The following is a 12549-nucleotide window of genomic DNA, read 5'->3' on the forward strand; positions in this document are numbered from 1 at the left end:
TTATCCAACCCGTAATGGAAATGTGCTCTAACGTTTTTGTAGTGTTTCGAAACAGGCGCTGACGGGGTGCCTTGAAACCCGCCTGGCCATCAGTGTTGTTAGATTTTCAGCCAGGATAAAAAAATGTGTCACTTTATTTAAATTTTAAAAAGTTCTTATGTGAGAAAGTAACCATTGAGGCCGCTCAGAGGTCCCTGCGGCCGATCCACCCGGTCACAGCTTTTTTCTGTCCTGGCCCCTCAGTGGTGGAATGAACTCCCCACCGACGTCAGGACAGCAGAGTCGCTGCCCATCTTTCAGCGCAGGCTGAAAACTCACCTCTTCAAGAAGTACTACCCTGAGCCTTCCTCGTAGCACTTATTGCATTCATATTCGTTTGTTGCACTTATTGTATTCGTATCAGTTCGCTGCACTTATTGTATTTTTATTTGTTTACTACACTTATCCTATTCGTATTAGTTTGTAGCACTTATTGTATTCGTATTAGTTTGTTGCAATTATTGTTTTCGTAGTAATTTGCTTCTGCACTATACTTTTGCTCTGGTTTATGCTTTTAGATGCTATTTAAGAAAGGAGATGCACTTATGACTTCTGGTGACTAGTAGTTCTCTTGAATACTTATGTTGAATACACTTCTTGTAAGTCGCTTTGGATAAAAGCGTCTGCTAAATGACTGTAATGTAATGTAATGTAATGAGGTTCCCAATATGTGGTCATTTTTTCTAAATAAATCTGTTCGTCCTGTCAGAGAAGGGATGGAGCCACTGGTGTGGGGGGCTTGAAAAGGGCCAGGCCTTTGCGTGAGAAAACTTCAGAGTGTAAAGGCTGCTGGAAAAATCATACTTAAATCGTTTATTTAGTAGGCTGTGTGCAGTACATACTGATTAAGCTTGTAGTATGCAGTATGTCAGAATGCAATTTTGAATACAGCCATGGTGGATTTGTAGAAAACAAACATAGGACTTTCACCCAGGAGGCTACTGTTAGTCTTACTGGAGTGAAACCAAAAACCCTAACCCCTAACCAAACAAAAAAACGTATGTCGTTTACATAATGCACTTAACTTGCTAACATGACGTTATTTACATAACAAACATACTTTTTTTATTTGAATCCAAACCATATTTTCCCAACCAATTAGTTTTGTTGCCTAAAAGTTCTTTGAATTCTCAATGTTAACTGCGTGTTGAAAAATGGGTTTAGGGCTACAAAGGGATTTACAAAATCATAATGCCCACTTCCAAAACTGATATCAAAACCTTTTAGAATCAATAAAAATAAACCAATTTCCATTTTCTGTATGTTAGTCTTGAATGTGATAACTTACAAAATAAATAATAAAATATAATTAACTTAAGTTAACATAGCGGTTTTGGAAGTCAGCATGTTAGAAAGTGAAAGACCAGGAAGTCCGATTTCAAAAATCAATATGCTGACTTCCAGAACTTATATGCAATTGAATAAGGATATTTCAGATACTGCATGTGGAACTTCCATATTAGTTATGGAAGTTCACAGATTAGTTTTGCTAATCAGCATATCACATCGGGAAGTTGGAAAATGTGGAACTCCAACTGGAGGATGACCTGATTAGAATTTGGTGGTCAAAGGTCACTGTGACCTCACGTTGGGCAATTATTCTTGCAAACTTGATAACTTTAAAAGCCTTGATGGAATTTATTCAATCTTGGAACAAAAGTCGACTTGGACTCAATGATGAACTGATTATTGAAGCAAAATCTGTTCATTCTTTACCCTCTTACACTATGACCTCACAAAACACATTTTGGCCATAACTCAAGAATTCACAAGTCAATAATAAAAGGTTCACACAAATGTCTTTTTGTTCGATGTAATGGATTCCTTGGCAGGGTGAGATGATTCGTCGTGCATCCAATCAGAAAATGCAACAACTTGCATTGCTCTAACATTAATAGATTACTGGATTTTAATTGTGGATAGTTATTTTATATATGTTTTTACAAATTAGTTAACTTTTTTTCTGTCTAGGATAAATATAAATGACATTTGTAATGAAACTGAATGAAACATTCTAGCCGTTATTATTAAACTCTATCTAGAAAAAAGGGCTGGCAGCATCAGCGTGCTTCAGCAGAAACACAGTGTGGACACCAGAAATTGTTGCCGTGGGTTACAGTATCAAGTGTCAGGAAATGTGAGCAAATGCAGTCCAATCAACCTTATCTATGCATAACATAACCATATGGTTCTTAAAGTGTCTCATAATGCTATGGCCATATTCTCAAAATATTATTGTTTTCGGCAAAAAATTATAATAAATATATATATATATAACATTTTCTAGTAACATTATGATTTTATTCTCAAAATGTCCTAACATTACTTCTAAAATCATGATCAACCATATTTTCAATGCAGCTTTCACTCCAGATTTCAAAACCAGTAATAAATAGGGATTTCTTTGCAGTAAAAATCAAGCTTATTATTATTAAGTACTTCCTGTAATATATGTTACCTATCAAACTGTCCAGTGGGTTGATAACATACATTTATGATATGTCACGATGCAGTACAGGAAAATACCAGGCATTAAACGCACCAGCATTAAGACAAAATGTACATAACTGAAGACTGTGGGCTCAGTCGTAGGTTTGTTGAAGAGGAGTTGAAACACACACACATGCACACACACACACACACACACACACACACACACACACACACACACACACACACACACACACACACACAGTGCGGCTGTGTCATCACTCTTGTTTTTGAGAACAGGGAGGCAGAGTGAGTCACTGCTGACCATTTACACCTGTGATCCTTCTAGTCAACATGCAGTGCATCGCATACAGTATTGGTGTGTGCTGCAGTGAAATGGACCAGCCACCAAGGGTAATTGGAACACTCAACTTATTTAATGTTGGCTTTTCAAAGTGTTGTGAAGAACCTTGAATCAACCCAGCTCTGAGAGCAGGAGGCTGTCAGACTATGAAAGCCATCACATCGCTCTACAGAATTTTCTATCAACTTCTCCCACTCCTAACACCTCAGTTTGTTGTACATTTAAAATATTTTTTTATTTAATTATTATTCTAGAATAAAATGTTGGCATTGTATGTTTCTGCAAACCACTGATACGTTGAATATCGACATTTCTGAACCAAAAATAAGTTTCATAGCAACATTTAAACACTATAACTTTCAAAATTGCTTTTAGGTACGCTTAGGTTAGGCAACAAAACTACGACACAAACAGCTGTCTGCTGATTGAAAGTTCTGTGTTTACTTGTAACTTGTTGGGTTTTAGGCTGAGTGACTGATTCTGAGTCTAAATACTGGTGGCGGTAGATAAATTTATTGAAACTTGTGATTTGCATCAACTCATGGTTGTTGGAATTACTATAAATATAGGGGTTAGCTAGTGGCTGTGTGTGTGTGTGTGTGTGTGTGTGTGTGTGTGTGTGTGTGTGTGTGTGTGTGTGTGTGTGTGTGTGTGTGTGTGTGTGTGTGTGTGTGTATGTGTTTGTCTCTCTCCAAAGATTTTTTTGTGGATCTCTTTGTGGTTTTAATTTAGTTTAGATTTAGATAATTTAGAGAGATTAGATTTTTTTTAAATACTGGTGGTAAATTTAAAGTTTTCAACATACACTACCAAATTGCCGCAGTTATCACCACTATTAAAATGATAATAATTCAGCTTTTAGCAATTACATCAGACGTTAATCATGTTCTGTCCCACTCTGTCTAACATTGTTTCCTGACCCACTATAAAAACATAAACAATCAATTCAACACTGATATGTCTTTTTGTGTGCAAATCAATCAATGTGTGGTTACATGCTTCAGTACACATCATCAGACCAACGGTTAGCTTTCATGCTGAAGACAAAGTCAGTCTTTTCTAAAGAGCACCAGGAGGTTTACTTCTTCCTTTGTAAAGAACCCAGCAATGACTATATATATTTTTAATTAATTGACATTAGTTTGTAAAAATCTGTTTTCACTTTGATGTGAAAGAAGCTTTTTTTTTGCGAATTCTTGTCAAAAAAGCCAAATTATATTGACCATGATTTCATGTATAAAAACAACAAAAGGGGAACATCCAAGGGGGGTGAATACTTTTTATAGGCATTGTACTTGTGCATGAACGTGTGGTACACTACACTTAAGGGTCCCAGTTTGGGGGTTTGAAAATATGTTCACAGTAACATTTATGGTTAGCTGACTGCATGTGTGCATTGAAATGTTCCTCTACAAAGATTTAAATTTTGTTTCAATTATTTCTCTCACTATCACCATGCATTTATTTCTGGTTATTAAACCTTGCAACCCTATTGTGACTGTTTTGGAAAAGCACTATGTAAAGGAAAGCTCCACGGTGTTAACAGCCTCGCACCGTCTAAACCCCCACCCTCTTTTTCCCAAGGCTAGCTTTGGCCAGAATGCACATGCATTAAACTCCAGGCTGGTACAGCAGGAGACCGTGGCTGGAGTCCTCTACAAAGATAGATCTGGGTTTCTCTTCCCTGTTGCAAATTCTGCACATTGAATGACAGAAGTATAGTTTTTACCAATCAAGGATTTAATAATTGGAAAACTACATTAGAGAAAGATGAGGGATTCAGCAAGCATGCATCCAGCCACTTTCATCTGAAGATTGCTGTAGCCTGCTCTTAAATGCACCAAAGTGAGGTAACCTGGGAAACTAATTGGACCTCCTGGGCCCCACCCAGATAGAAAAAAATAGATATCATATCAAAAGCAGTGGAGACGTAGGGAGGTTTCTTGCCGTTGATGGGATTCCTATTGGTGGCCATCTGGAAAGCGCACATAGTGATGTTGATAACGAGCAGGACTTCTCTGCATTGAGTCTCAGTTATGAATGGGATCAGGGGTGGGGTCCAGGCTTTGGGGCATCCATCCCAGCTGCATTTGCATGTATTTCAGGCAAGCCACCGATTTTTGATCAGGATCACTGCTCTCCTTTTTCCATCGCCATTTATGTGCCACAAAACCATGACGCCCCCTTTCTTAAACGCTTGCTGGTGATACAGTGGACACTTCACCATGATGTGACAAAGTGCCTTGACGATGCTATTCTCAGGATCCTTTTTAGAGTTTTCAGAGGACAGTGCAGCAGCTGTGGGACTCACACAGGGGCATCAGGGTTGTGGATGATGCTGAGAAAGCAAGATTTCCTTGAAATAGGGGATTCCTCCTGAAAGTGCTTGGTGTCTTGAAGCCTTTATTCCACAGGCTCATCCTGTTCACCTGTGGTCTGCTTTTGAGGCAGTTAGGGAGATGGAGACCAGGTTATCCAGAGGCCATCTTGATCTCATGAAAGTAGGGAATTGACTTGCCCCTCTTGGAAAAGAGACCTCTCATCCATTTGCAAACACCTCCGAGAGTTAAAGGAAGCCTTTCCTAAGCTCCTGTGTCCTAACCTCCGCAGTGTTTTATGAGATAAAGAGAAACATGGTGTTTCTGGCTCATGAGCAGCTGATTTATCTGGAGTGGTACCAGGTGTGACCGGTTGTCACAGGCCGGGACAACCCGGAAATGTTTAATCAAAACAGAAAGAAATAACTTTAAGTTTCCTACGTTTGCAGAATTACAAGGGACAACAAACTTTCATTCATTTTCAGAATTGTAATCCTTTAAATGCCAGTGGGTGATATGATGCCACTATATTTTAAAATGAAAAAAAAAGGTTAAAGGTGATGTGAGGTCAGAGTGAAGGTGGATGTTTGTTGAGTGTGGATGAAACGGCTACAGAGGTGTGCAGCCAAAAGACAAACGCTTGCTGACTTTGTTCATCCCGGTGCTCCTACAATATATTGATCAAAGACAAAATAATCAGAAAAAAACATGACAACCACTTGCTCTGGGGTCATATGGTCATGCAATCACATTGAAATGCAGGGGATATCTCTTTAGCTGCACACATACTCTATACACACACACACACACACACACACACACACACACACACACACACACACACACACACACACACACACACACGCACACACGCACACACCCCACTCTCCAACGTCCTTATCAACACACACATCATTTTCTTAACAGTGCGCTATAATACAGCAGCAATGCCCCTTATAGAAAATAGCCTGAATGTGCCACATAGGGCAAACATGAGAATTTGGCTGGTGGAAAATAATAAAAACTACAAATTTATAATGAAAAAAATGATTAAGCCAAAATGAATTTGATGTGTTTACAGTTAAAATGTTGTCCTTTTCATAAATACAGTATAACGATAAAATATGTTGGATTTAAATTCTTTTTTGAACATTCAAAGCTTTCATTGAGGTTGCCTTTTGTTGCCTGTGTGCGGCAACTGGCAGAGCAAACAGTATTTGACTACAGTGAAAATGTTTTTGAAAGGCTTAACGCCAACAAGTATGGATTGAAGTGGAACATTTTATTAGATAAAAACATGTTGTGAATTTTGGGAAAAAATGACATCAATGTTTTTTTCAATACATTCTGAAACTCCCGCTGTGCGTCCGTGTGATTCAGAGTGAGGAAGAGAAGGTGGGTTATTGCACGCAGTAGGCCATGACAGCGTTCTCTGATCCTCGCTGAGCCAAGACACTGTAATTAGCACTACAGTGTCCTTTTTGTTCGCACTTAATGGGCCATCGATGTGTCATTCACAGGTCTTCACACCCACTGAGTGTGAGATGCTGTTTTATGTCACTGAGACAACACAGGGGATGTTAGGAGCATTCATGTATAGGCCTTCAGATAAAAAAAAGAAAAGCAAAAAATGTTAAGTGGTCAGAAATCTGTCAGAAATCCAGGCAAACTCATAGACAGCTTCAGAACGGCAGACAGAGGGAGACATACGGGAGAGACGGAGCAAGACATCAAGAACATTTTCAGCAGTGATGGCAGACAATATTCAAAAAAATAGGCCTAGCAACACTACAGTGTAGGAATTATCTGTTCCAAGTAAAAGCCCTGCTATCAAAATCTTACTTAAGTAAGCATACGAAAGTATTGACATTGAAATATGAGGTATTCATTATAGAGAATGGTCATATAAATTAATTATAATTATTGATGCATTAATGTGTCCATCACTTTAATGTTGCAGCCGGTATAGATGGAGCTAATTGAAACTACTTCATTCAGTATACAACCGGGTGGCTTAAACTATAACAATATATACTGATACAAAATATAAATAAATAAGTTTCTAAATGTGCCAATGTTAGTTTGGACAAATATTCTTAATTTGTTTCTCAAAACATGAAGCAACCCCTTATTTAAGATGTTTGAGTTAACTAGACTAGACATAGAAACAAGAACAAGAACAAGAACAAGAACCAAACCACAACCCACCTTCTGGTCTATCGACCAGAAATTTAAAATTTGGTTTTAGTCTTAGTCTCATACTGAAAATTGTAGTTGGTTTAAAGTAATATTTTAGTCCTTTTATTTTGTTTTAGTTAAGATGTAGTTTGGGGTTATTTACTTTTAATTCGAGTCTAATTTTAAATAGAAATTTCTCAGACAGTTTCATGTATCAGTTATGGATTTTGCTGAAGGATATTTTTCCCGGCTGTAAAAAATTCCATTGAGACAATGGTGCATTCACTGTCTCCTCAGATGGTCCAATTTCCACAGTTATTAAGTCATTAACGTGAGCTTTAAGTGGGAATATGAAAACAACATGACGCTACAAAGAAGAACTGTACTTTATATGCTTAAACAACAGATTAGCTGTTTTTGTGTGTACAAACAAACAGACAAACTGAGACAAAAATGTACCATCCTTGACAAAGGTAACTTTTAAATAAATACATGATTTACCATTACAACTTTTATTTAACAGAGTGGCTCAGGTAGAGGACACACCTGTGGAATGATCCTGGGTTTGATCATAGAATGACATGATGTTTGCATTGAACATAGGTTACCAGGTCTTGGTCACAAAGTCAGTTATGAGAGCGAGCGGTTTATTGAACATTAAGTGCATATTTTTTTTAGATCATTTGGTTTGATGTTTCAAATTAGATCAGAACATAAAAAACGCAGGAGATATACAAATAAGCTAAATAGTCAAATGATGAATTATGCATGTGTATTTTATTTACCTATGTTGAATACACTTATTGTAAGTCGCTTGGGTTAAAGCGTCTGCTAAATGACTGTAATGTAATGTAGTGTAATGTAATATTAAAATGCTCAGCTCACACAATGTTAAAGATCTGCTCAGTTTTGGATGCTCTTTCTCTGAGTTCAGTTAGAGTCCTGACTTTTCACTGGACCTCTGTTTGTTCTAAAGTAAAAGAAAAACACCAAAGAATAAAATAATAACTAAAATAATGGTTTGCCAGAGAATAGTGATAAATAAACAACATACCGATAAATTTAGAAGAAGGGCTTCCATGCTACCTGCACACACAGTGAAAATGAATCAGTTCAACCCATATGCAATGTTTCATTGTGAGACTAATCTTAAATTAACTCCATAAAGGACAGAAGCTCTTTGCTTCGTTTGCTGTCACACAATGATTTCTCTTTGTACTGTCATATTATTGACTGTTGTCAGCAGCGTTTGTTCTCCAACACTAATTTCACACTAATTACAAACAGTGTTTGCCAATGATAATTGATTCATCAGTAGCTGCCAGCTGTGGATCTGGTCCTCTTTAGATAACCCTGCTATACACCTGACGGCCCTATAACTGTGCAGTAATGGACTATATGATACGCTGCTTTCATTTCAATATTTGTATGACTCATTCAATGCAATGGAACATTCTACACAACACAAGGAGATATACGTTACTATTCTGAATAGGTCATAACTTTCCTGTGGAAGTTTTAATTCAAAGTAGTCTTTTCTTAAGAAAAAATAAATATGTGTCTGTTTTACATCAAAGCTGCAGTAATTTATAATTTGTATAAGAACAATGGGTTCAAATTAATATGTTTAATATGAAAGGGTCAAATGTAGTGATGAACTGACCCCAAAATCTACAGATTATTTTAGTCTTTAAGCCTCTTTCAGCTCATAGTTTCAGTTTTAAGACCTGCAACTTTATTGTTCTTGTTCAGTCTCACTGCTGACCCTTCCCGCCACACGGTTTGTTACACAGAACCATCTGAGATGTCATCATTGGAAACTGTACAGAAGCCAGTCGGGAGAAGAGCACTAACATCTTTTCCGTGGAGAAGAGCCTTAAGTGTCATTCTTTGCTCTTCTTTCAATGAAGAAATACTCTCCCGTTCTGACATAACTGATGCTGTTACAGCAGCTATGCTAACCTCTTTAGGGTCTGCCATTGTTGTTTTGACTCAAGACATTCGGCTCTTCCTGTACCCAGACATGACCAGACTGTATATAAGAAGTGGAAGTCATTGTTGTGATGTCACCCATTGGTTAGTGGACGGCGGTTTTGTAGCTTCGAGTTCAGCATTTTTAGCCATCGTTAACTCGTTTTTCTGCAACCTGTGAACGGGAGTGATCATATAAGGACTGCAGAGGTGTGGTTTTTCTCATAGACTTCTATACAACCAGAGGAGTCGCCCCTGATGGACAGTAGAGATAATGCAGCTTTAAGACACAGCAGCATTGGCTTCACTCTGCAGAACCTGAGTTTGCTACCTCTGTACACCACCTGCTCTGTGTATGCTCTGTCCCATTAGAACACACTGAGATGGGACATCATGACTTCAGCTATCTGTAATCTAATAACATGTCAATGTTGTGTTTACAGCTTGCAAAAATCTATTAGTGCTAACAAATGATTCTTGTTCTGCAGTGTGGCTATAGGGATGCTGATGGTTGGCTGGTCCATATATAGTGAAATGTCCACACAGCTCATGGATGCACTCTTCATCTGCACAGAATGAGTTCTGGTGCATGCACTTGTGCACGTTCAGTCATCCGACTGCTTACCCTCAGTTCACTAACGTAAGTCTTAACCTCAACCCCGGGCTCCCTTCTACTTCAGCCTCTCAAAGCCTCCTCTGTTTGTTCATTAGCGTGGTCAACAAGACCTCTGCATTCAACAAATTGATTGCAATTGATTAGCAAGTTAGCGCTTTGGGATTATTCCTCGAAGTGAATTCAGCTCACATAATGCTGCAAATTAAGCTGTTGTGGAGTATTGATTTTTTCCCCCTCTCGTGTAAAGCACACTTCTAGACAAAGTAGTGTTGTATGGTGAAGGAGTACCGATGGTAACCAAGCAGAGCGGTACAGAGCCCCACGCGCTTCCCTCTGGAAACTCTCCTGTCAGGCTGATGAGGTTTTTCTCTGGGTGTGTATCGCCCCGTTGGTGTGCTGCTCAGTCTCAATTAAGGGGGTTGCTCTGTTAAGCTGTGTGTTTCGTCTCATGTAAAAGGTGCAAGATCACTGCTGTGACAGCTATCACCTCATATGTAAAGCTGAGACCACTGGACTGTCAGAGCAGATGGTGTTTGATGAAGATACAGCCTTTTACTTTTAACTGTCCATCAATGTTTTATGAATGGAATGCTAAATCCGTACAGCGCGTTTTTAAAATGGAATTTTCGGTTTTATACTGGGTAGTTTTATATTTGTAGGTGTGTCCATCATTCTATTGATTTTTACAGACATTTCAGGTGTGCTCATTTTCAGTTTAACGTCTATATAAAGTGGTTTGGATCAGTGGTTTACAGCCTTTTCGGCTGGTGACCCTTTTAAACAGAAAAAAAAGTGTACTCATGGCCCCTTCATCACAGGAAGCATATGTGGTGGTGAGTAGCCATAAAACTGAACTCAAGTGAAGAACTTTTACTTTGCAAAAAACAAGTACTCAAGTAGTAAAAGCAGTCATAAATAACTACTTGATTAAGAGTAAACAACAACCAGAGGAGTCCCCCCCCCTGCTGGTCAGTAGAGAGAATGCTTCCGCATCGGCTCCAGTCTTCAGAACCGAAGGTTGCTGCCTTGTATTAGCATTTACAACACCAACGGTGTCAGCATGGTTCTCTGCTGCACTGACTTCAGACCAGCGTTCACAACCAGCCCTGACACTGTTCTCTGATCTTTCATCTGTAAATATTAGCTGCTAGTGCTAACGCGAACGCTAACGGAGTCACGTGGAGTTGGGCTGCAGTAGGATTTATCAGCCAGCAGACCTGGGACCAGCTGACCACCAGCCTCTTAACAGATCATGAATGCATGAGATAATAATGAAATAAACACTCCGATCAGCTGTATGTGTTCGTCCTGAGGGACCGCCAGTCCGTCCCCGCTGTTCTCCACCGATCGCCCGCTGGTAGAGGTAAGACACCTGCTGCTTTAGACCTTTTCAGACAAACATGTAACATTGCTGGCTTGATTATCTGATGACTTTCTGACATTCTGATGTACAGAATGTGTCGGCCACGTTAATGTTAGTAATGCTTTGCCGTCTCATATGAACCTTGCATCGGTAGATCCTCACTCATCTCCCATATGAAATAGCTGTATCCTCACTTTCCTTCATTATAAGGCCTAAAAAAAAATTTTGTTTGGTTCCGGTTTCCGACCGACCCTGTCAATCTATGTGCGACCCAAATTATTTTATGAGCTTGAAAAAAAAAAAAAAAAAAAAAAAAAAAAAACACAAAAAAATGTTTTAATGCAAAAAATAATTACGTTTTTGTACAGCACCTCTTCATTCTGTACAATGATGAGCGCATTCTCTCGTTTTCAAATGAAAACAACGGCTTCACACGGGATCTGCATGCAGACGACGCGATATCGGTACGGTAGCGCTTGTTATATGGTTGCGGGAGAAAGATGGACTTATGCATTGTCTCCATTGTTTGCCCATGCAACAACGTAACAAACAAAATTGTAAGATTGGGTACGAAATCTTTTGGAAATGTCCTTGAAGAAGTCAAGCAGTGCGCTTGTTCATTTGTGTCAGCAGCCGGCAAAGTGGACCGAGCTGACAGATGGACTGACATCGCCAGCGATGTAGTGTCGACCTCGAATGTCGGTAGCATCGCATCTGTATTTAACTTCAAATATTTAGCACTGAAGTGCGCCCCAGAGCAAATATCTGTGTCCTCCACGAGTACCACGATCCCGTCCGCCTTCGAGATGCTGTTTCGAGCACAGCAACGTACTCATTTGCCCCTCCGAAAGTTGTAGGCCTACAGACCAAAAAAGACGAGCTGAATAATGACATTCTGAAGAATCTACGGACCAGGGCAGTGGGCTTTTCTCTTCCAGAGAGCACAACCCAAGGCTCACTTTTGCTGACGGTAAGTGAACTATAATATTTGAATAATTGTAGGCTGTTATTACATTTGAAGAAATGATCACTGTAGAATCTACAGTGATCGACTGGTAGACCTACGGAGCATTTCAAGTTTGCGTGACAAGCCGTTAAAGACCCTTTACCTTGCGTGATGACGCGCCGCTCCTGTCACCTGCGGTTCAAACCGGACGGCGGAGGAGAAATATGAAGCCGTTTTATATAACCCATTCAGAGATGTCCACTTCTTACTTTATTCTTACTTTTATTTTATTGTATTTTATTTATAATTTTCTATTTTTTTATA

General features: G+C 39.1%; 1 protein-coding gene across 1 annotated transcript in view; it reads left to right on the top strand.

Annotated features, from left to right (window-relative positions):
- Positions 1–12549, top strand: part of LOC129097678 (uncharacterized) — a 33800-nt gene that overhangs the window by 17038 nt on the left and 4213 nt on the right. The window contains exon 2 of the mRNA XM_054606588.1: positions 12061–12249. Within this exon, the coding sequence (XP_054462563.1) occupies positions 12061–12249 (189 nt within the window). The remainder of the gene's footprint in view (positions 1–12060; positions 12250–12549) is intronic.

This window comes from Anoplopoma fimbria, chromosome 10 (assembly GCF_027596085.1).
Source record: "Anoplopoma fimbria isolate UVic2021 breed Golden Eagle Sablefish chromosome 10, Afim_UVic_2022, whole genome shotgun sequence".
NCBI classification, from domain to species: domain Eukaryota; kingdom Metazoa; phylum Chordata; class Actinopteri; order Perciformes; family Anoplopomatidae; genus Anoplopoma; species Anoplopoma fimbria.